Genomic DNA, 25,995 nt, shown 5'->3' with positions numbered 1-25,995 from the left:
AAACCCTAAACCCTACACCCTAAACCCTAAACCCTACACCCTAAACCCTAAACCCTAAACCCTAAACCCTAAACTAAAACCCTAAACCCTACACCCTAAACCTAAACCCTAAACCCTAAACCCTAAAACCCTACACCCTAAACCCTAACCCTACACCCTAAACCCTACACCCTACACCCTAAAACCCTAAACCCTACACCCTAGACCCCGAACCCCGAACCCCGAACCCCGAACCCCGAACCCCGAACCCCGAACCCCGAACCCCGAACCCCGAACCCCGAACCCCGAACCCCGAACCCCGAACCCCGAACCCCGAACCCTGAACCCTAAACCCTAACCCCTAAACCCTAAACCCTAAACCCTAAACCCTAAACCCTAACCCCTAAACCCTGAACCCCTAACCCCTAAACCCTAAACCCTGAACCCTGAACCCTGAACCCTGAACCCTGAACCCTGAACCCTGAACCCTGAACCCTGAACCCTGAACCCTAAACCCTACCTTCTTGATCATTGTAGATCACTCCAATCCCTTATGGATTGTTTTGAAGACTTTTAAAATATCTTATTCTCATTGTCTTTTTTCCTCAAGAGACTCAAGTTTTATCATCTAGATGTACTATAAACAATCAAGATTTACCAAATTTTAATATTAAATTAAACCTTTTAAATTAAATATATACAGGCTAGATTAGTAACAAACAAATTGATTAAAAAAATTTATTCTGATAAATGTAATTAAAAATAAAAAAATTCTAAATTTGGATATTCTAAATGTTTTATAATGTTAATATTAATAAATATAATAATTGAAATATTTAAAAATTAATTTAAAATGACATATTAGTAAAATGAAAGGCTATGATTACGTCCGAGTGCTCGGTGCTCATCAGCTAATGCGACCGCGTAGCACTTGTCTTTCGTTGTTGGATGAATAGGGAGGGATGAGAACACAAAGAAAAGTTGAGAAAAGTAGTATTCCTGGTGAGTGGTACTATGCCTTTTTTGCCCTCATGCATCAAAACAATTTTACCACCATGTTCTACTTTTACTCCTACTTCTACCTAAATTTCTTCCGTAGACCCTCTTCTTCTTTCAATGTCCATGAATTGGTTCTTTTTAGCTTCATTTTCTTCTTCACTCATATCTACCATAAGGTGTTCTTTGATCCTTCTAGTGCTATTTTGCTATAATCCTTTGCTGCTTATCGAGGGTTCAGTCAACGCTTCAGCAATCGCAAGGTTATGGTGGTTTTAGAAGTTTAAGGGAGCGAGATTTCTTTTGTTTTGTGATGATAAATTTCAGATTTCATAACTATTATAGAATCTTTATAGGTTAGTTTTTGTCCTCTTGTGGTGTTCTGCGTCTTGGTTGGTAGTTAACAAGATAACGTCAATTTCTATTTAGAATTAGAAAATCAAAATCTTGGCAATTTTTTCATTCTTTAAGGGGATATTTGAGTTTCTATCTGCCTCAAATTTCTGTATTCCCTTTGCATTCTTAACTTGAGTCTATTCCTGTGGATAAGACAACATCTTTTTAAAGCACATCTTTGATCCCCTAAAATTCGCTTGCTTTCTGATATTGTAAGGTGCCTAGCATTGTTCTTGCCCATTTTCCTATTTCGATATCCACCTCTCACAGTCACTGGTCGAGAATTCTATTTCCTAGCTTTAAATGGGGGAGATTTTCTGGATTTGACGGTGGTTCTCTCGCTAGACTACCCGGAACTAATTTGAAGCCATATCTAGAACCTCCTGGAACTGTTTCTAGTTAACTTGTGTTGGTTACTATCGTGGATGAGTTTGCTCTATGTAGTTGGATTTGGCCTAAAGTTGGGGCATCTTCTTTTGGCATTGTGTTGCTGAATTGTTTCAGTCATATACATGAACTGTTTCAACAACAAAGAGATTATGGAAACCAAGGTTCGTTTTCTCAGCGGTGGCGGCAACATGTGGCTCAAGTGGTGGGAGAAGGTCTCAGGCAATAGTTGTAAAATTCATCAACTCCACTACCAGTGCATTGGATCTAAGAAAGTTTGGAGAACTCTGTGGAGAAAGCTTTTGCTGATGTGGGTACTAGGCTGAACCATGGTATCTTTGTGGACCTTTTGCTTCATGACCTTTCAAGCAACTAAGAAGAGGAAAGACACTCTGGCAAGTGTGTGTGATGAGAAGGATAGGATGCTTCAAGATCAGTTTAATGTTGGCATGAACTGTATCCAACCCATATCAATTCTCATCCCAACCTTCCACCATGCCAAGTCCCTTTCTGCCATCGATCAGGTAACTAGATCTCAATTCACTATCTCCCTATTCATTACCGATGATTAAAAAGGTTAATTGAGCATCAGCTGGAATAAGATCTGGTGTTTTTCTTTTTCTTTATGAGGAAATCATTCTCAATTCTAACTTATAAAACCCATAGAGAACATTTGCTAGGTGCACAGAACAAACTACTTTTAAGAGGCCCCTCACTAGTAGTATTACTTATGCTGTGAGAGTGGTTCATTTTAAAAGGGAACAATTCAAGAAGTAATAAGGTTAGACCATTAAGAGGATGAATACCCTTGAGCAGAACCCCATTCATGAGGATGGCTATGCCCCTGACGCATTGAAGACTTCCCCAATTCGAGAAGAGTACACTCCTGTCATTTTTGCACAGGAAACAATTTCCCATGTCATTTCTATTAATGTGCTTTCTAGAAAGGTGAATTTCTTTTGTGTCTTTTGTAATAATGCTTCTGAAGCATTAGTTGCATTTGTGTTTTTACATTATCACTAATACATTTCAACCATTTAAGTGTAATGCTCCCTCCCAGTTTGTTGGGACACAACATTTGCTTTCTATATTTGCTTATATTTCCTTAGGATTACTTTTTGAAAGTAATGATAATAATAATAATATGCATGAATAATCTGTGTTCATAAATTTCACTTAGGCTACTCCTTCATTCAGTTACATATATGTCAACTACATTTTGAATTATGACTGTTGATGTCTTGCTCATAAGTAGGATGATCGCGAAAATGTATTATGTGCTAGAGTGTTAAGGAAGGGGGTTTTAACTGCTCCTTTTAGGCTGCTCAAAACAAATCACCTAAGAGTTATCCTCACATTTACTATCCACAACACAAATCTTCCATCAAATGCAACCTCAAATGAAAGGATTCATGCAACAAATGGGTATGTATGAATTTTGGAACTTATTGGGATCTGACATTTTTAAAGTTTTGAACATTCACATAATTTAGCTTATTTCCTGTGGTAGTTATAGTGCTGAAGTAACTAATCTGCTCTATTGGGTGACTTATCTTTAAATCAAAAATTCCAAAAAGACAATTCATGTGTGCTATTATTGCTAGAGCAAACTTAATGTTTCAATTCTGTTTTGCAGGTATATCAGTGGTATCTTTGATATTAAGTCATTGGTTGAAAAATTACTTCAACAACTTGCTAGCAAGCAAACTGTGATTATGATACTACTAATCATACCTACCCTATTTCCATGTATGGTTCAAATGTATCAGATGATGGATTCTATCATGTCAACTCCATGCACTTTGGGGATCCTTTTCGAAAGCATGAGATGCACTGTAGGTAACCATAATGATGCATAAGCAGTCTGATGTCTCTGTACTTCCTTTCTCTCAGGTATAATTCTTACCATGATGTTGCTTCCTTGGAATAGAAAAAGAATATATCCAGTTTCATGAGGTTAATCTGTATATAAGATGATGTCAGATTCTTGAGTCTCATTAGGTTTTACCATTAGCACTACTGAAATGAGGGGTTTTTAATTTTACTGTTCCTTTTATTTGGGGTTTGATAGTCTTGTCTACATTTATTTATTGCAATAATTGAAACTTAGAAGTCATCTAAATATATGAACTACGGATGAAATTCAAGTTTGATGATGGCACAAGCTCAAACAGAAACCTCCATGGCCTTGGTTGGCAATTGCTACATCAATTGGCATCCTTGTTATTGCACTCCTTGTAGGGCATATTTTTAATGCTATTGTGAATCGAATTGCTAAAGTGGAGGATGATTATTGTGAGATGATGGAACTTAAAAACCAACCTGAGGCAGCTGATGTCATGAAATCACAGGTATGTGATCTTTCCATTTTCTTTCTAATAACTGAAGGCTTCACATTTGTACTGTTCAAGCTGGACTAACCAAATATTAATACTGCCGTTTCTGGCCACTGTTTCTCATGAGATCAGAACGCCATTGAATGGTGTTCTTGGTAAGTAGCTGAAAACTCTTTCTTAAACTTGAATTGCTAAGGTCACGTGCGTGCACACAGACAACCCTACACAATTGAAAGCTTCTTTTCAGAGTACTAGCCTCACTCTAAAATTGAACTTTCAGGAATGTTGCATATGCTTATGGACACAGATCTAGATGTAAAGAAAAAAGAATATGTTAGAACAGCACAAGGTAGTGGGAAAGCTCTTTTGTCACTTATAAATGAGGTTTTAGACCAGGCAAAGATTGAATCTAGTAAGCTTGAGCTTAAGGCAGTGCTATTTGACATACGAGCAGTTTTGGATGATGTTTTGTCACTATTCTCTGAGAAATCACAAGAAAAAGGAGTAGAGGTAATTTTTTCTTGCTCTGGTTGAACTTTCTTTATGTTGATAATTATAGCTGGCTCTTACTGATTTATTTCTTGGGGAGTACAGTTGGCAGTGTATATCTCAGATAAGGTTCCTGAGCAGCTAGTTGGTGATCCAAGAAGGTTTCAGCAAACAATTACAGATTTTATAGGCAACTCAATTAAGGTTAGTCTACACTATACGCTGTACCAATCAAATGTCATAAAGAGGAAAATATGCATAATCAGATTTTATCTAACTTTCCATTTTTGCATTTTTTTGTTTACAAATTGTGTTCTATTCCTCCTGGAAAAAATGCGTTGAATCAAATTTTTTTAGAGATCCACCCTTATCATCTGTATTGTTAGTGTCCTGATCAATTAATATAATTTCATAAACATTTTCAATAATGAACTTAGTTTTTTGTTGTTCCAGCTAATTATAGTTATCAAAAGTGCTAATGTAAGAAATGGTTATTTATAGCAAGCATTACAGAATCTGATTTTGTAATTCTTTGGCAGTTTATGGATAAAGGGCACATATTTGTCACTGTCCATCTTATTGAGGAAGTTGTCAATTCAGTTGAAGTTGCAACATCAAAGAATACCTTTAGTGGATTTCCTATTGCTGATAGATGTTAAAGTTGGAAAGGATTCAGTTCTATCAGTCAAAAGGGACCTCTAGGTTCTTGTGGTGCTTGTGGCTTTTGAGTGGTATAATTTTTTCAAGAGAAATTTGGATGATTTTTCCACCCTGGATTGTATGTGTTAGAGTAGGGATCGTTCTTAAGATTAATTCAATTAGTACCAGTTCCTATATAATTAGCCTCCTCCGCATAGTCACCATCACAACCTGTTTGAAGAGAATTATTAGTAGAAGAAAGGGAATTAACAGAACGAAATTTTTTCAATAATAAATTTAAACTCTTTGTTAAATCCTGTAGTTCATGTGAGACATCTGATATAGAAACTTCTTTAATCATTGCCCTCCTTCCTCAAATTGCTTTCTACCTTGAATTTGCTGCTAGCATTTTATAAATCTCTTCCCTTTTTTCAGCCGTCATATTACTTGGATCACCTCGAGTTGCATTATCTACTTTTTGATTGGCATTTAGCATTCAGCCTATCTTAAAAAAAAATTCATCAAGAGTTTGTGTGGAAATTAGTGATGGAGACATTGGCTTATGAGGAGATTATAACATTCCCAGGCCTCATGGAACAATTCACTATTTTGCTGTGTGAAGAAGTGAATTTTATCCCTTGATTCTGAAATCTTCTTAGGAGAACAATATTTTAATTTAAATTGCTCATACATCTCCGTCCAAGAGCCTATGGAAGCTTCTGGTGGTAATTGTAAAAGCCATTGATGAGTTTCTCCTTTTAAACAGTAAGGAAAGCAACACAGCTTTAAATCGTCATCTGATAGATTATTTAGCGGTAGTGTATCAATTACCACATAAAATTCTTGTATAAAATCCAAGGCATCTTCAGTTCGGTGCTCATTGAAATTAGGTAGCGCATTTAAGTGAATATTTTTAAATTCATAATTACGTGCTCTGGTACTCAGTTGGATGCACAACGGATAAAATATGATAAATAGACGTTGAATATCTCTAAATGTAATGGATGGCTCTGGAATAGTTTTGTCACCGATCTTTCTTCTTCTTTGAGATCTAATTTTCCTGCAAAACCATTCAATTTCTAGATTAATAGGAATCAAATTTAAGTCGCCAAAGCTTTTCAATTGCATAAAAAATAATTTAAAAATAAAAAAATGAAAGGAAAAAAATTAAAATTTAAAAGTAAAATGAACTAAAAATTAAATAGTTAGTAAATTTGTGACTTCCTCACCAACGAAACCAAAAACTTGATCGCTCTTGCAATTGTACGAGATTATCGTAATAAATTACCCAAAGTATTTTAAGTGTCGAACCTACAAGAAAGTTACACTTTTACTAATTTAAATAATTAATAGTTCAAGAAAAATAGATAAAATGAATAATTTTGATGAAAATATAAATAATAAAAATAAATCAAGAAAATAATGATGATGAAAACACAACCATTTGAAGTGTTGGGGTTTAGGATTCACCTTATAGGTTGTTAATTTTTACCTTTTGAGTTGACTCTTTAATCAGTTATAGTGACAATTTTTTCTAAAGTGTCCTAATATTTTTTTAAATTATTACTCCCTTTTTAATTAGCATTGAATTCATTCCCACAATACCCAAATAACTAATTAAACTGTAAAGCTATAATTTAAGTTACCATAAATTTCTAGAACTATTCCTAGCCTGGCTATTTATGTTTATTTTTCTAGATCTAGGTTCTCTCTTCACCTCCTAGTCCATCAAGATTACCCATAGATTTAATTAAATGGTGGTTAATTATTAAATCAACATGAAGAGCAAGAGAAATAAATATAATTGAAAAAATATTCATAAATATAAATGCAAAGAGTCAAAACAAAGAAAGTAGAAAACTAGCTCCCAATTGAGCTACATCTCTACGCCAACTGATAATTTAGAAACCATTAATAAAATTAAATAACACCATTTTAAAATCTCCAATCATGAAAAATGATCACAGAGAAAGTTAAGGAGTAGAAAAGAATTATGATTCATAGAACTCTTCAATGCTCTCGCTTTTAGCCTTCAGAATGCTTGTACGAGTTCCAAATATTTCAGAGAAAATTCTTGAGGTACTCGGATAAGTGATTAGATGACTTCCGCCTTAATGGAAGGAGTATTTATAATTAAATTGAAAGCTCATCCTTTTCTTCCTAATCGATGCGGGACTCTAATATAAGTGTATATATATTATCACAACACCTAATCTTAGGCGCTGCAATTCTGGGTGAATTTGTAAAGCTATATATATTAGACATATCATGTGATGCAGCTGCTCCTTCCATCGATATATATATATATATATATAAAATCTTTTCTCTTTCTTTTGTTTATTGCATTTTTCTCTTTTGTTTCATTTATTATTTTCCTGCAAAATATAAAAAAGAAAGATATGAGTAGATTTTATATCAAAATTTCTTTTTATCTTATAATTAAGTAATGAGGGAAAAATATATAAATATTAATTAAATAGATATGAAATCTTAATAAATATAATTAAATTTAAACCAAATTTTATACCTATTTAATTATAAAATTTGCACTTATCACAATACTACAAAATCTTAGGCATCAATAATTCACAAAATTACAAGTTTTATGACCTTAGGACAAAAAAAATCCTTGGGGTCTTTTAGGAATTAGTGAACAAATTTTGGACCTTAGTGGAATTTTGAAAGGGATCTAGGGGTAAATTGATAATTTTGGAAGAGATTTAGGGTCAAAATGTAATTCTAAAAGTTAAGGTATCAAAATATAATTTTCAAAAATTTATTAGGGTCATGGAATAAATTTCAAAAATTATGAGCCAATAAGGTGATTTTAATTTGGGGCCGAAACTTAATTTACAGTTTTTTTGTTATGCTGGTTTGGGTTGGGCTAATAACCAGTTTCATTAACCCTCCGTTTCGATGGGAAGAAAAGTTGAAAAGAAAAAACAAATGAGAAGAAAGAAAATGAAGAGAAGAGAAAATTGGAAAGAAAATATTATCACTCCTCCTGTTTGGATGAACAGGAGAAAATAGAGACAAAAGAAAATAAACAGATATCATAATGACTATAATGCCCTTATATCAAAATATATCATGTTTCATGTAATTATATTTGTAAAAATAAATTGAAAGCAGAAATTATATTAAAATTAACATAATCAAATTAATTTAATATCAAATTATTTGTTAAAATATATTTTTATATTATATTTTAAAATTAAATTAATGTAATTCTAGACATTTGCTCTAGCCAATGGCTAAATTATTTAATTAAATAATTAAATTAATGTAATTCATAACCATAAAAGTTAAAAATTATAAGCCAAATTGTTTAATTAAAATTAAATTAATGTAATTAAGCAGTCTCTTGAGAGTTAAAGCGCGAAATAAATAAGAGAGAGAGGGGGTAGCCGATGGAAAAAAATTTTACTCCCAAAATCTCTCCACGTTTAGAGAGAAAAGTTGGAAGGAAAAGACAATAGGTCCCATACCCTATTCTCCTTCAACTTGTTTTTTACTCTCATTTTTTCTTCCTTATCCAAATAGAAAAAAATCTGTTTTCTCTTCTATTTTCTCTCCATGTTTTCTTTCCTTCCATATTTTTTTCCAACCAAACAATGCATAAGTGAAACAGGCCCACCAAAACTTCCCTTTGCTCCTCCTTTCTTTTTCGTTTAGCGGGCCAGGCCCAAACAAAAAAATTGGCCCGAGAAGACGGATCCCTAGGAAACATTGAAGAACAACTTCGGCACTCTTCTCATCTCCTCTCGCTCAGACCTGTCTAAGTTCAAGTCTCACTGTTATCTCGTCTGAGTCGTCCTCGCCGCCTTTCGCTCTCGAGTCTCGCCTTCGTCTTTTTACTATCTGCTCTGTTTGAAGTCCGGATCTGGCTATCTGCTTTTGCTCTCAGTCTCTCGATTCTTCCTCCCTCTTCTGCTCTGTTCTGCTCTCAGCCTCTCGCTCTCGATTCTTCTAATAGTCAGCTCGATAGCCTTGACTCCGGACCTTTCTCCCTTCCTCGCACTCAGGTTCAAGTATGACTTACTCTCACCGAATAGTGATCCTTATAAGTTGCTCTAGCTTCCTTCTGATTCTGATTTCTGAATCATGTTTTAATTGTATTTTTTTCTTCAATTACTGAACCCTAGATAGTCATAGAAGAAGAAGCTGGCCTCTTGTGAATTTAGAATTTGAGTATACTTTGGACTCAAAGACTCAAAAGACTCAAGTGGTGTTGAACAATTTAAATTGTGGTGGCTGTGTTTGGAATTTTGAAAGTTTGTTAATTGCTGATTTGATATAGAGAATGAACTAAAATTTCGTTAATTAAATTCGGTGTTATATTTATCTATAAGTTCTTTAATTGTTAATTTGCTATGCAGTATGGATTAAGTCATTTAAGTGTACATGTTCATGTTATATAAATTTTAAACAGTTTTAGGAAAAAAAATATTTTGGTGTATATTTGCGGGTTCGCTTGTGGGCTGGCCAGCCCTCTGAAAAATGAGCTTAGTTGGGTTGAGCCCCCAGTACTAATCTGTCGCTCCTCCTCTTCTCTGTTTTACAGAATAGACAAGGTAGGGAAGATGGAGTTTGATAATGATAGTATCTTGGGGTTTGATAGTGATGAAAGCTGGAAGGACGATGGAAAAAATATTCCCGACATGGTACGTCCAATGGATTACTATTGTTGATATTTTTTTTTTTTTGACTGAAAATGATATTTTTATTTGAAAAAATTATTTTGATGTTGCTTATAATTTAAATTAGATTGGAGTCAAGTCCCAATAAGCATAATTAAAAATGTTGCACATAATTTAAGTATATTATAATTATAATAGATATTTTCTTAAAAACATTAAAAATGTTAATATTGTGTATATAAGGGCATTTTTGTAGGATTGGATTTCAAAAATGCTTAAACTGAAATGTAAAATGGAGAACGATTAAATATTTTTTATTTTTATTTTAAATTTATATAAAACTTGTAAAAGGAGTTTAATAATTTTGCTCATCAATTTAAACTGATCAGATTTAATATGGATGACCTAAATTTAATATTAAATTTTTTTAATAAGGTGAATGTTCTGTTTAAAACACATCTGAATAATCAATTTAAATTTTTAAAGTTAAATTTTGGCTATCTATATTAAATTTGGATTGTTAGATTGATGAGCATATTTATTAAATTATTTTTATATATTTTATTTTAATAAATATAAAAAATAATAAATAAAAAATGGTTTAAATTTTATAAGAGGTGTGAGGAGGGTAGGAAGAGGCAAGGGAAGTCTCTCTAAAATTAGGTTTAGGGCTTATGTGTGTTGAGCTTTACAAAACTATAATTTGCATAAACTAAATTTTGCAAATTCGCAAATTAAAATGAGGATTTTTTTAAAAAAAAATTAGTTTGACAAATTAAAACTTGTTTATTAATTTTTTTTTTTGAAAAATTAAAATTATTTAAATGATATAATATAAAAGTATCTTTAGGATTTATATTAGCCGAAAAGACATGAGTTTTATAATAAAAAATATATGTTGTGATATATCTAAGAAAAATATATCAAATAAAATAAAATTTTAAAAATAAAAAGAGTGAACATATTCTAAAATGATTTTGATTTTGATGATATTATATGAACAATGGTAATAATCATAATAATATAATTGATATTTTATTTATAATTTTTTTTCAATGTTTAGATTCTTTCTGGGTCTGAGAGTATCATTTGTATGAAGAACTTCTTCATATGATTCTTTTAGGGGTTTACCTTAATTCCTTTTAGAATAAAGTCATTTTTGTCCTCAACTTTACTCTAAAAGTCACTAGAAATTCTAAACTCATAATATCCCTCAATGTTAAAATTTTTTTTTATCACCCTGACATTAAAAAAACTTAACATTTGTTAGTCATCAACAGGTTTTACTATTTATTTTAATATTTTTTATTTAATTATGGGTCATTTTTATCTATTCACTGTTATTTAAAGGGTTAGTGGGTGCTCTTAGCTCAAACATGTTATAATAAAAAATATTAAAAAAAGTAATGTGAGGTTCACTAATAGTCTCGCAGGGTGATAGGAGAGAGAATCTTTAAAGTCAAGAGTCATAAGCTTCTTTTTATATGATCTATTTCAAACTTTATATTGGATATTTTTCTTTCCTTATAGTCCTATTTCTAAGAGGTTCATCTTGAGTGCTCACTTTCTTAATATGAAATCTAGATCCTTTAGAATTTAATTTGGACAATCTAAATTTAAAGGATTAATTTCATACTTTTTAAAATATAAATTTATTAAAATTATAAAATTTTTAAATAAATTTGTTCATCACCAATCTAGTTTATATTTAACTTAGAAGATTCAATTTAATATTAAAAATTTTATATATTAACTATTTAGATGTACTTTGTACAGTTCATATTTAATGTTAAATATTTTTATAGTTTTTAGAAATATTTTAAATTAAATGTGGACTTTACAAATTATATTTGAATAGTTAATATATAAAAATTATAAAAAATTTTAATATTAAACTGAACTTTTCAAATTAATACGAGGCCTGATTGTTAATGAAAAGATTTATTAACTTCTTTTAATAATTTTTATAATTTGTTGTTTAATAAATATAAAATAAAAATATAAAATTAATTAATATGTTAAATCCGTATCAGATGTCATCACTCTATGAGTAGTTGAGTACCATGGTTGTGATCACGAGCACCAAAGATGAAACCATTTCTCAGATACTCCATCTATTTTTTTAAATTATTTATTGACATTTCCCTATTTTGCTCTGATGAATTCGTTGTGTATTAATGACTTACAATTATTATAAGACATCATTCAACTCCATAAATAAATGTGTTTTTGAAAAATAATTTACATTTTTAACATGTTTATTGTATTTAACTAATTTTAAATTAACAAACAAATAAGAGAAATAATATATTATTTATAATAATATTTTTTTCTAAAAGGGAAAATGAATGCTTTGCATCTCAGAAATAATAGACGCTAGTCGAAAAAGCTTGTTTTATTCAATAGAAATAGGATCTAGAATAAAAAATAGGATCTGGTCGAGATACAAGATGCTGAAAAAAACAAAATATTCAATAGAAAATCTCCTAAATATTATAATCTAAAAGCAATACGATACTAATAAACCTGATGCTAAACACAATAAATAATAAATATTACATATGACTTGCGTATTTTTACATCTATACAATCCTTGGTATAAATTCATATTTAAAATATGTTAATTCTTAAAATAAATCCATATTTAATTAAAAAGGTATAAATTCATATTTAAAATATGCTGAACACAATACTAATTCATTGAATTGAATCGATGATACATGCAGGTTGATCTTTTTTGTATGAAAATAATCTCTTGTATTAACTAGCCATTAACTCATCTAATCATATCTCTTTGACAAGGAGTAAATCACTCTTAATTAATTACAATAAATTTGTATTTGACCATTCTCATAGTTGTCTTTGTGCAATATGTTAAATCTGATATCTCAATTCATATATAATTGAATATTAGAATAAAGTAATACGTATATACCTGAAGGATCCATAAGCGCTTGAGAAAGTTCGATTACCTCGAGTGTAGACAGACGCACAACCCACTGGTTCCCAGAGTCTTTAAAGAGTGCAGAGATAATGGAGCAGAAGAATGAGTCGTGTGTGTGGTGGTTATCGATTGATTGACTTATAAAAATCAGATCGGTAACCACCTTATTATATAATTAAAATAATTATATTTCATTATTTTTGAATCAGTCAGGTAAGAGATAAGGAATAACTAACGGCTACTGGGTTGTGGGTTGAGCCTCTACCCATTGAGCTCACTTGTATGGTTCACTTATCACGGCCACACAAGATTATAAAGACCAATCTGTTTGGGCTTATTAATTAATGTTAATTCATAAATAATATTCCAACACAATATAGTAAAATAATATGTTCAACACAGGTTTAGGTAGGAGGATCACCTCCATACCAAGTATGCAACAAGTTGGGTAAAGGAGGGTTCGGTCATGTTTTTGTTGGCGTCCCTGTGACTGGTGGCAAGGAAGAAACGTTGGGTCCTGGTGCCATCGAGGTTGGGTTGTACGGCTACTCATTTTATTTATTTAGAGATATATGAAATTGTCGAGACAGCTCTTGTTTAAACATAATTAATTTCAACTTTCATTATTCAGGTGGCTCTAAAATTTGAGCATAAAAAGAGTGAAGGTTGTCGGATTGAAGCTCGTGAACCTTATGAGTGGCAAGTGTATAAGTAAGTTCTCCTTTGTTGTTAGAATTATTCTTCCCAGTGATTAGTGGTCCAAATTTGATTTTACAAGTTATCTTATTGGGTTGACTTTTTTTAAGGTTTGTGTGACATGAACGTGTACAATTTGAATTTGAATTTGATATATATATATATATATATATTTTTTTTTGGTTAAAAGCATCCTTGGTGGTTGTCATGGAATTCCTCAAGTCCATCATAGAGGGGGAGTGGGAGATTATTTTGTAATGGTATGATCTACAAAGCAATTATGACTCCTATCTTAATTGCAAATAGGCCATAATTGGCCATTTAACTATTCTATATGTATATCTAGGTCATGGACAAGCTTGGACCTAACTTGAAGGATTTTTTGAATTCCTCAACTCATGGGTAAGCATATTTGAAATGCTTCAAGTCGTATCAAATTTTTTAAAGAAACTAGAATGTAGTTCAGTACATCCTAAGTTATTAAATCTCAAGAGAGAAAACTTAAGCAATCAAAGATAGTTCATAAATCATTTTCACAAGTTAAAAACAATGTTGGTTTGATAAAAATCAAGAAGAGAAATATTTTTGGTTTTCTAAATTTCAAGTGAAAATGAATGGAAGTAAAATTGACTCAAACAAGCAAATGGGTAAATTCTCCAAGTTTTGAATTTATTCCACCATCATAGACTCCTAAAGTATGGTCACAAATGTAAAGAAAAGTGTGCAAAATATGTGATTTATCAATATTCATACTCTTTCTTTCCTTCCCTTTTAATTTTTGGCTTTCATGTTGTCATGCAACTTTGTTTCTAAGGCTTTTATACTTAACTAGATCATGTCGGTAGTATGTGTAGTAGTGATTTTGCAGAAGTTGTCCTTTATTTATGGCTTATAAATAGTGTGATTTCTTATAATTATTTGTTTAGTTGACTTTTTTATTTCTTTCCTCTTTCATAGGATATCTGCGGAAATGATTGCAAGTATAGGTGTTCAGTCATTATCAACCTTGGAGGAAATTCACTCTAGAGGGTAATGCTTGAAATAGTGCTAAAAACTACTTTGATAGTTTATTCATTAAGAGAAATAGCCACTAAATAGGCATGGTTTATTCCCTTTGATAGCTTTTTACATCTCTTTAATGAGTGATGGAGGCGGATCATACACCCATCAAAATAATACTAGTTCTAACCTTAATATAGCATAGGGTCAATCTTAGATCATCTTTCTAGGAAGTGTTTCAATTCAAAAGTGAGGTTATTAAGTGAACAAATTACCTAAATGATAGGAGTTTGAACTACATTAAGCTATCTAGAAAACTAATGCAAACTAAACCAAATGGAATGGATGAATTACCTTATGTCAATTATGGAGATTCCTAGGGAGTCAATGTTAGAGATCTCATTACCCACTAAAGTGATTAACAAATGTTCCTTTCCTCACTAAATTAGGTTCCATCTCGATTCAATTAAACCTAGCTGGATTAGCTAGATTCTCGAGATTAAGGTGAATTAAATTGCGGCCAACTACCTAGATTAGGTTTCCTAGTGTGCATTCCCACAACATAGCCATGGCTAAGCATGATGGAAGCATGGAATCATCACAAGATTATGCAATAAACCATATCAAATCAATGAACAAACCCACAAGATTATGTAAAGACTAATATAAAACAAACCATATCACATTAACTCAAGCTTATGTAGCAACATGATATGGATGAAATTCATGCTTGAACAAGACAAATGAGAAGAGTCTACAAACATTTCTTTATTACAAAAGATGATGATCTCAAACTAGAGTTCATGAACCAATCAAATTGTAACCTAAAACTAGCATTGTAATTGAAGTAAAATGAAGTGAATTTAGGATTAGAATATCCTTAGCCAAGTGAAATCCTTTAAATGTTAGGGTGAACATTAAAATGAAGATTTTTTAATAATTAAATAATGCACCTAAGTAAACCTTGGCTAAACTTATGATTGAATTAAGTTACCTATAGTAGCATGTGAACACTTGACTATACTATGAGATTAAACATGACATTACAAATTTAGCATTGAACATTAATTGACTTGGCATTGTATATCTTTAAGAGAGACTTCTCTTTCAATCCATAACCTCTTTTAACATTTTCTTGCATACATTTCAAACTTGTCATGCTCTATGCTTGGATTTGGTATACTTTTTTAACGTCTACCAAAAATCCGGCAGAGTTACCCCTTAGGGAAATCATAATTCCAAGCATTCAAAGGACACTTTTCATTGACAGCCCATACTCTAATGACACTCAAACAATAGACATACATTCTTTAACAAAGACAATGTATGGGAATATCTTAAACCTGTCCATGTACCCTCGGCCAAGTACATGCCCCTTCGGCTTCTTAGAACTCACAAAGGATTCATGCATTAACTTGCATGAATTACATTATTTAAATAAGTTTCTAACCTCAACTTCAACTTATTTCCTATTCTAACATCAACTTTATTTGGAATTTATTCTAATATCAACTTTAACCTGTTATGGTTTTGTTCATCTTGTTTATTTAGTTATTTACATGGAGATATAAAACCAGAGAACCTTTTGCTTGGGAAGCCAAATTCTCCAGATGAGAAGAAATTATTTATTGTTGACTTTGGATTAGGTTAGTGGATGGAATATTTCAAATTGTGTCGTTTCTTTCTAACATGTGCCACTTACTGCATCATTTTCCTAATACAAGCATATGCATCGCAGCAATCAAGTGGAGAGACTCCAACGGGAAGCATGTTGAATATGAGCAATTCCCTAATATGTTTAGGTAGTCAATTTTAGAACCGTTATTTTCTTTTCCTTTTGTGTTGTCCTCTTTCCTCTTCAAAATATCTCATCATTCTATTTATGGTGTCCTTTTTTTATTTATTTGATAGAAGTTAAACTTTTTTCTTTGGATTGTTTGAGAGGGACTATGGGATATGCTAGTGTTCACGCACACCTGGGAAGAACTCCTAGCAGAAGGGATGATCTTGAATCTCTTGCATATACACTCATATTTCTTTATCAAGGTCAATTACCATGGCAAGAATTTCAAGTATGGCATTAATTCTATGTTCTGACCTAGTGATTCAATGTTGGTTGAATTTCTTTCCTTGCTATATATTTTAATATTATTTGACCTTTTCTCTTAGGATATTGATATTGACAAATCCTTCATTGTTTGTCAAGAAAAGCTGAAAACACCTCCCCTTCTAGCATCCTCTCTCGCTCCTGTCTATAAATTTCTTTGGAGTGTTGTGAACTTGAAATTTGATGAAGAACCTAATTATTCCAAGCTAAGGTCGTTGTTTGATGAGATAATGGGACCTATTCCTGCATTAGGACCAATTAACACTGAAGGTGCACGAAAGGTAGTTAGTTAATTAATTAATTAGTAGATATTTAATGTTTCAATGCATATGTTTAGTTTTTGTTTTAATACAAAACGTTGTCAGGTTGGACAAAAACAAAGTAGATTGAATTTTGGGGGACATGATACGCGACCAGTGAAGATAAAGACAACTCGGTCAGGTCTTCCTGCTACACAATGGATTTCAATTTTTAATGCAGGAAAACCAACGAAACAGAGGTAGAGTTGTGTTAACATTTTTTCTTTTTTTCCTTTTTTAACTGGAGAATAAAGTATTTTCCTTGTTAGCTTTTGGTACCACAACCTGTATTTTGTCAAAAATATCATCCAATTGATTTGGGACCTTGGCAATTATTATTCTTATATATTTACAGTTACGTAGACCATAGAATTATTTGTAAATCATCCCAAAATCTCTCTAATGACCTAATATTTTCTAATTTTTCTTAATAAATTGTGGCCTTATACTAGGAACCTGAATAATAAGTGAAATAATAAGTTAATAATATTGATAGTGACATTTGCGTTGAGGATATTTTGTAGGTTTCATTATCCCGTGTCTAATGAGATGTTAGCACAACATGTGGAGAAAGCGATTATAGATGGCTTCCATATCAGCTGTGTAGCCTCCCATTCTAATCTTTGGGCACTTATTATGGATACTAGAATTGGTTTTACGAGTCAAGTTTACAAACTTTCACCTTTCTTCTTACCCGAGGTGAAATTATCATTGCGTATTTCTTGTAATTTATATTCTATGTGCTAAAATGTCCCTTATCTCACTCTTAGACACTCTTACAGCAATGGAGCAGGGAGCAATGGGAAAAGGGTTTTTGCATTACCTCTATTGCTGGAGCTGAGGATGGGAGCTCTATTGTAGTCATGTCAAAAGGTTTGCTTGCTTTGTTAAGTGACATCTTACAATGGGGCTCAATGTAGCAAGAAAATTTCTTTAGGTGTAGTAATTTTTTAATGATTTCTCCTTGACAAGGTGATGTAACACGAGAAGGGAAGGGAGGGACAGAGAAAGGAGGAGAGAGGTTAGGGAAGGTCGAAATTATTGAATTCAATATTAATCACAAGCTAAACATAAATGAAAACTTTAACTCTATTTATTGAGTTCTAAAAATAATAAAATAATTGATTAGGCTAATTGCACACCTATCAAAATAATATTAGTTTTAATCCTAACGTAGTAATAGGTCAACCTTAGGTCATTTATCTAGTGAGTCTCTCAATTCAATTATGAAGTTATCTTGTGAACAGATTAACCAAATGGCTGAAGAGGTTAGCTACCAACTAATGAGGTAAAATTCTAAAACCTAAAGTGTGAAAGTGATGAATATCCTTTTAATGAAGTGGAATCCTAGAGTTTAGATAGTGAAATTATCGTTATTTATATCATTGTTTATGGCTTTTGGGGGCGATTTCTCTTCTTAGCCGTGCCCTCTCATCTTCTTTGATGGTGATTTGAGTCTTCAATCCTTGTAGAATCATGAGGGATAGGACGAAATTGGAGATAGAAGAATGAGAGTGGTTTTATGTGATTTGGATGGGAAATGAAAAAGATGTGAGTGATTGATTGGATGAGAAATTGAAGAGCAAGTGAGAAAGAGAGAAAATGTTTTGAGTGTGGGAAAATGAGAGTGATCTAAATGAAAAGTGAATCGCACCAAATTGGTTAAGAGAAAGTGAGAGAAAAGTGATGGAAACTTGGAAAGTGGTTGTGGTTTTCAATTGCTATCTAACTTGGCCAAAACTACGAATTTGGAGGGAAATTTGTGACAATTCCAATGTTACGCTTGATCTAATGCAATGCATCATTTCAAGCCTAATTTGCATCTCTCAAGTCTGAATATGTATTTTAGAAGCCTTCTTTGCTTGTCTTGAATTATATCTTCAACCATCATATTAATCTACCTAAATCACAATTAAATTAAATAACCAAATAATTAGTGTGACATTTATTTAATTGAGCTAAGATAGAAAATATTTAATTGATTCAAAGTAATAAAATAAATAAGAAAAAATGAATATAAAAGCTTCACAAGACACAAGTGTTAACAGGTCCATACTTGAACCAAAATCAAGGGTTAAATGAAAACATTTAGAGAAACAACTTTAAAATAATGTCTTTTTTTTAAGACTCTCAACCTAAGATGAATCAATAAAAACTAATTTGATCAATTATCTTAGCCATTAAAAGATTTATGTCCTTTTTTAAAACTCTCAACCTAAGATGAATCAATAAAAATTAATTTGATCAATTATCTTAGCCATTAAAAGACATAAATCTCAAGTTCATTTAGGTGAAAGTGTATTTTATGATAAAATTACCTTTTAATGCATGCAATTTAACACTTAGGCAAAATTGCATTGAGAATGTTATATGAATGCACATGAACACTTAATAGGTATGTAAAATGATCCTAATAAGTTAATAAATTTATGTAAATAATATATCTTATCAATTTTCATACACAGCTTTTGCACTCTGAACAAAATAAAATGAAAATGAATCTCACAACTCATTTAAACAAGTGAAAACAAAAACAGGTTAAATTTTTAAAATTGCCAACTCAATAGTTAATGAATCTTCACCTATCCATTTATTAAATTAATTATAATAGGGAGAATTTTGTACTTCATAAAGCATGCCTTTACAAGGGATAAAGTGTTAGAACGCTCAACTCTCAAGTGTGTTGGGTATATATTTCACTCTAGTTCACTTAGCAATCATCACCATAGGCTTGTAACTTTCTACATTTTCACCACTAAATAGTACTTGCATTATGATTCAAGAGGTATTTATTTAGGTTGTAGTGTAGCTTAAGAAAGGATAAACTAGAAATACATGTGAGAAAGCAATAGGCATAAAAATAATGCCTTAGTAAAAAATAACCTCCCAATATACAAGACATAAAGTAGTTCAAATATGTGAAAATTTTTACAATAAAGTCATAAGATCTTGAGGAAATAAAGGGTGTCATATAGCTAAGAAACTTTTATTGATTTTTTTCTTTATATTCTTTTCTATTCTTTCTTTTGCTTTTCTCTTCTCATATATATATATATATATTTTTGCAACTTTGTTTCTTTTTTTTTCTCAATATATATATATATATATTATTTTGCTTTTGCTTTCTTTTGTTTTTTCTCTTCTTTTCTTTTCTTTAGAGTTATTCTAACTTTCTCTTGTTTCACCCTTGTTCCTTGACAATGAATAGAATGACAAATAATAGAAATTAACATTCTTGGGTCTAAAACATGGCAAGCATATTGAGAAATAAGATAGAGCAACATGCATTTCTTGAAAATAACGGTATGAGCATTATTAAAATAAATTAATCAAAAGGCTTAAAGGGGTAAACAAAGGATAAAGTGTAATACCGCCAATATTTAAATACATTATTAGCATAGAATTAATCTTAAGGTAAATGTAAGGTCTCTCTTACTATTCTCACATTAACTCCAACAATCAAATTAAAGTGATTTAGGTATCTACAGAGAGCTTTTTCCTAACTCTAACCAATGGCACTGATTTTACAATGAAATTATTTTTTAATCAAAAGTTAAATACCCTTTGTAAAACTCCATCTTTTTTCATATTATCACACAATGAGGGTGTTCATTTCTGAATACAAGTGCTAGAAGTCTATACCAACCCTTAGACCATACTCATTGGACTATAATGGGCTTGTGCAATGTACCAGAATAATCAACAACACATATACCACACTTAGATGTATCACTTTTCACTCTCAACCCCTTAGCATCAACAAACGAGGGTGATCCAGCATTGCATATAATATTATATCCATGCTTAAATAGAAATTCTAATTCATTTTTCTGCTCTTACTACCATTGCCACAATCACTGTAGCGTCCACTCCCATGTCCTATATCTAAATTCATTCCTTTCTGTTGATCCCTCATGTCCTTCTTTGCTTGATTGTCTTCATCATGGCTTTTATCCCCATCTTGTTTTGGAGTTGACATGGTTAGCCATACTAAGAGGTACACTATTTTCCCCCATTCCTTTTGTCCTAACACTTCTTCATGTCTTGCAAATGTGGCTCTCACATCCAACATAATGGTTCTTAGCTCCTTCAATAAAGCATTGTTCCCCTGAGGGGTCTCAGTATGGGGTACTAGGTAAGGTTCATGCTGCACCCTTGCCTCTTCCACTAATTGGGTTTCTGGCTGAATCTCTTGCTGAGGATCCTCATTCCTGCAACTATGGATGATCTTAACCCTTCTTGTGGCATGTCTCCCCTTTTAAGGATGAAAGATATCATTTAAAAGGTTAGTATAGTGTTGGATTAGTTATAAGGGCAAGAAAGGGAAAAATGTGTAATGAATATACTTTGCAAACTGCTATATGTTCAATGCACAAACAGATAATGAGAAATGCACTCATAGGGTCCAACTCTTGAAATTCGATGACCTTATACCAGCTTGTAATATGCCAATACTTAAACACGCAATTAGCACAGAATTAACCTTAAGGTAAAGCTTCTATGATAATTCCAACTAATTAAATCAATAATAAAAGATATCATGAAAAGAAAAAGATTAACTTTGGCTATATAAAAACTCAAAAGGCTAAGTAAGGAAAATCCTGTAGAGATTGGATTCCATAAATTATTTAATTTCAAAAACGAGTTTAAAAGGTCATTTAACTATTACAAATCAGAGTAAAAAGTGTTTAGAAAGCATGAAAATTAATTAGAGCTGAAAACAAATCAAATTGAGGTAAAAATAATCATTTTCGCTTAACCGGGTAACTTTACTACGGTTAATGCAACCACTTTATATTCCTTCTTATATCTTCTAACTAATCCTGTGAGCTAACAACTCGTATAGGTTTAGTTTGTGCGATTAGATTAGCCCCGCTCTTTAATTATGAGAGGTCACTTAGTCAAAGGCTCTCGTACTCAAATTTCAAGGTGTCATAAATGTTTGAGCCACATCATTTAATTTAGGATCAGTGATATTGAGCATCTTGCCCGACTCATGCCACACTCATAGGTTGTTTGTCATATTAAGCACATATTGTAATGAAATGTGCCAACCACTGTGCACATACTCAATGGAGGCTATACTATGTGGATTTATCATTATAATATTTTACTATTCTATGTGAACTCTCACCTATCATGATTATGTAAGTTTAGTCAACATGTGTAAATATATACTCATGCATATTTCAATAACTCAATACATTCATAAGCAAAACTTGTAGGTTATCACATAGTCATAAAATATCTTTATCACTATTAGTCATGTTTATTGCATAACGTTAACTCAAAGTCAACATATTAACCATCTCGAGCTAGTGATAACTTAGCATAACTTGCAGTTGCAAACATACAATAATTAAAATTTCCAGCTACTTTAACTCTTGGTTTGCCTACCAGGAGTACCTATAAATATTAAATTTAACCTCCAATAAGCTCAATAGTATCAACAACGGTCAATCTACAATTAAATATGCTGATAGTCATTAATGACTAATTATCCTTAATTAATTGTAATCAAAGCCTAAACTCAAAAATCCTATTGTGATCATCTACCCACAACCAAATCTATTTTTAAGTTCTATTAGTTCACTTAGACTCTCATTAGTCTAATCAACACTACTAATAACTCATGACTTCTTTAGCTCAACTAATTAGCTCTAAGGTTTACTCCGAACCCCATTTTGAAAATCCTAAAACATCAATAGCATTATAACCCAAAGATTAGGCACTTAAATAAACACTCATTAATCCCATTGAAGTCAGAATTTTAGGCAAACTCACAACTCATTTTTGGATTCTCAAAGAACTATCCCAAAAACCATAATGAAAATGCATAAGAGAGGAAGAGAAGATGTTATAAGTACTTTCCCCAAAATTAAATGAATGGCTGAGAAGATGGAACTCATGACTTTGGTTGAGACTTTGAGGAAGGCTTTAATAAGATAAGGCATTACAATTTTCATGAAATGAACAAACTAAAAACAATAAAATTCTACCTTTTCCTAATAGTTTGACGTCCCCTACACTTGAACTTTTTTCAATCATTAAATAAACTTAATAAGGCAAAGTAAAAGTTAAGGTTAGAGAGATAGAACCTAATTAAGGAAGCTTATTTCACTATTACAACAATGAATCAGGGAGCAGTGGGAAAAGGGTTTTTGCATTACCTCTATTGCTGGAGCCGATGATGGGAGCCATATTGTAGTCATGTCAAGATGTTTGCTTGCTTTGTCTAGTGACATCTTATAATGGGGCTTAGTTACATGTTTTTGACGATGTAATAGTGTGGTAATTTTTTAATGATTTCTCCTTGACAAGGTGACGTAATATGGGAAGGGAAAAGGGGAAGAGAGGGATAGAGAAAGGAGAAGGGGGGAGAGAGAGAGGTTGGGGAAGCCAAAATTATTGGATTCAATATTAATCACAAGCTAAATATAAATGAAAGCCTTAAATCTATTTATAGAGTTCTAAAAATAAAAAAAAAATTGAAATAGTCAATCTAAATCTAAATCCTAAATCTAGTTTAATGATATGTTTGGATAATAATATCCCATTTTATTGAGATAGATAAATTTAAGATAACGATATAATAAAATAATAAGTTCTAATACTAATAGATAAAATCCTTATTCGAATGTACCTAGTAGATAATCTCAATATCTTAAATAAACCCTAATCATTTTAATTAGTCATCATCCCATGTTCAATCAAAAGATTATCTAGTCTCATTTTCAAGTTTCTTTTTTTCTTTTTTTTTAAAAAAAAAGCTACAATATTATGACGCCCCTCCTATTTCAGCTCATCTTCATACATTGCTTAGATTATCTATCAACATTTTTGGAACCATTGCTAGCTTGTTATAGCTTGAGGTAGAGTAAGAAATATGGTAAATCTAATTATTTTTCTGCAGGTGCAGGGTATGGTCCACAGTTATACAAAGTTTCTAAACATTTTCCCTTCGAGTTGATAGAGACTATGTCAGCTCAACATTCTGGATTTTATGATCAGGTTTGCCATTGTGATATTTTGAGGCAGGAAAAATGTATTTCTCATTCATGTGTTCTCTAATGTACAAACTAGTCCTATATAAATACATCAAGAGAGATAAAACATAATAAATACTAATAAAGCTTAATGAATAATGCTAATAAATGCTAATTATTCACAATAATCACTGCTATAAATTGTTTTTTAATAAGCATACGCACCAGAATAGAAATAACACCAGATAGAAGAAATCCATGGGACTTATATTTGGACCTGATCCACTAGGGATGGACAATCCAGCACAAGGTTATTTGATTGCAACTTGGGAAACAAGTATTGGGTGCATTATTTTGACATCTTAATATATTCAAAAAAGCTTTCACATGAGTGGATAACTTCCCTTTGACATTTATTAACTGCTGTACATATATATATATGAAGAGTTGGTTTTTAAACTAGGCAATGGTACACTATACCTCTTGAGTTGTAATTTTTTATGTTGTTTCTTTATAGCCATTACTCTCCCACTTGCTCTTTTGTTATCTAATCCAACTTTGCAAATGTAGGTGATTGAATATGATTTCCACTATCCAAGTGACGGCTTCCATATTCAGTGGGACAAAGGTTATTTGATAACGTCAGTAGCAGCAACAAAAGATGAAATTGCTTTGGTATTTAGCATGCCCAAGGAGACTCGTTATGGGGAGGTTACTTCACAGGAATCTTTGCAAACGTCTGAGTTTCCCCGCAAACATATCAAGGTACAGTACATTGATAAATGGCATATTTTTCTTAACACCAAAATTTGAATCCTTTTTCATTCGTCTTTCAGGAAAATTTGGAAAGAAATATGTACATTGCATGTTTGAGTTATGGTCGCACAGTTCGCTAGTTTCCTTCGAATGTCAAAGCATTATTTCCCCAAGGTAAATTATATCAACCTTTTTGTCTTGAGCAATCATGTATAAAATATATACACAGTTTGCGGTATAAAGTAGTTCAATATCTTTCAATTTTAGGGGATAAGATGATATAGAGAACTACCATAGAGGTTGGGGATGCACCAAAGCTTATATAAACAGAGCTCAAGGGGGCCTTCATTCCTCACCGAATCATAACTCTCAACAATGCTAGCAAGTCAACTCTGGAAGAAGTTCTATCGAGCCTAGTATCTATTTTATGAAGCTTAATTTTTCATTCACATGGCATGTTTGTTTGTTTGTTTGTTTGTTTTTTATTTGTATGAAAACATATAAAAAAATTGTTTAATTTCATATAAAAAATTTAAAATATAATCCAATATGAAGCACCTAAACAATAATTAATCTGAAAATTTAGAATTAGTAAAGTCTCTAGCATTTCATTATGATGTTTCATGTGTTTTTGCTTTCAGTTTCTCAACTTTCTAAATTTGTGTAGCTGTTGGGTTGACTTCTGTTGTGATGTTTGGTTTAGTTAGACATCATGTATTTCTTTTTTTATTCTTAGAACGAATCCCATAAGTGTAATGGTTGGGTTACCTTCAGTTGTGATGTCTGATTTATTCTGACATGCTGTATTCTCATAATGAATCTAATAAAATCTTGATTTTTCGTACCCATGCATGACCATGATTTGAGTGGTAGGGACCAGGTGATTTAAGACACACTTGCACAGATCTGAACAGAGAGAGAGAGAGGAGGGAGAAATGAGAATGAAGAACAAAACAGTAGGGGGAACAAGAGAGGGAGAGCCAAAACGCTGAGAGACGAGGAAGGCTATTAGGAAACTCAATTAGATATTTCAGTCATAAAATGTGTTTCCTTATAAGTGCAACCAAGTGTATTTAACAAAATTATAATGCCTAATAGGGGAACCTCAATCATCCATATAAAGCTAATGTTTTTAGAAATTTCTAATTATTTTCGTTCTTAGGTATAAGTCCATTTTTGTTATAAGAAACTTCTAGTTATTGTCATTTTCAAGTACAAGTCCATTTTTTATTCATATATATTTTTATTTTTCTAATCTTATTTATAGAATAAAGAGAGTATTTGTTTTGGTAAGAACACAATAATATAATTATATTTATTATTTTCTTCCTATCAAATGTTGGGAA

At 31.8% G+C, this 25,995-nt stretch overlaps 1 protein-coding gene and 1 pseudogene across 7 annotated transcripts; both read left to right on the top strand.

Moving 5' to 3' along the window:
* The first annotated feature begins 1,796 nt into the window (after positions 1 to 1,796).
* Positions 1,797 to 5,311, top strand: LOC129315615 (histidine kinase 3-like; annotated as a pseudogene).
* Positions 5,312 to 8,980: 3,669 nt separating this feature from the next.
* LOC129315096 (casein kinase 1-like protein HD16) lies at positions 8,981 to 25,493 on the top strand. Of its 7 annotated transcripts, none has more exons than XM_054958626.1 (18): positions 8,982 to 9,247; positions 9,787 to 9,886; positions 13,209 to 13,337; positions 13,438 to 13,517; positions 13,693 to 13,762; positions 13,849 to 13,904; positions 14,460 to 14,531; positions 16,053 to 16,147; positions 16,240 to 16,303; positions 16,444 to 16,573; positions 16,671 to 16,889; positions 16,974 to 17,107; positions 17,432 to 17,606; positions 17,690 to 17,780; positions 23,821 to 23,918; positions 24,464 to 24,658; positions 24,730 to 24,823; positions 24,917 to 25,493. In XM_054958626.1, the coding sequence occupies exons 5-17, from the start codon at positions 13,760 to 13,762 to the stop codon at positions 24,787 to 24,789; spliced, it is 1,392 nt and encodes a 463-aa protein (XP_054814601.1). In that variant the 5' UTR covers positions 8,982 to 9,247; positions 9,787 to 9,886; positions 13,209 to 13,337; positions 13,438 to 13,517; positions 13,693 to 13,759; the 3' UTR covers positions 24,790 to 24,823; positions 24,917 to 25,493. The 7 variants fall into 7 exon arrangements, 6 of the variants coding, with proteins under 6 accessions (XP_054814601.1, XP_054814600.1, XP_054814602.1 ...); XM_054958625.1 differs by having other exon boundaries at positions 8,982 to 9,253; XM_054958627.1 differs by lacking the exon at positions 13,693 to 13,762 and having other exon boundaries at positions 8,982 to 9,253.
* The last annotated feature ends 502 nt before the right edge of the window (positions 25,494 to 25,995 follow it).

This window comes from Prosopis cineraria, unplaced genomic scaffold, assembly GCF_029017545.1.
Source record: "Prosopis cineraria cultivar Desert tree isolate PC_DT_omini unplaced genomic scaffold, ASM2901754v1 PC7, whole genome shotgun sequence".
Lineage (NCBI taxonomy): Eukaryota > Viridiplantae > Streptophyta > Magnoliopsida > Fabales > Fabaceae > Prosopis > Prosopis cineraria.
This window is presented reverse-complemented; position numbering and strand designations above follow the sequence as displayed.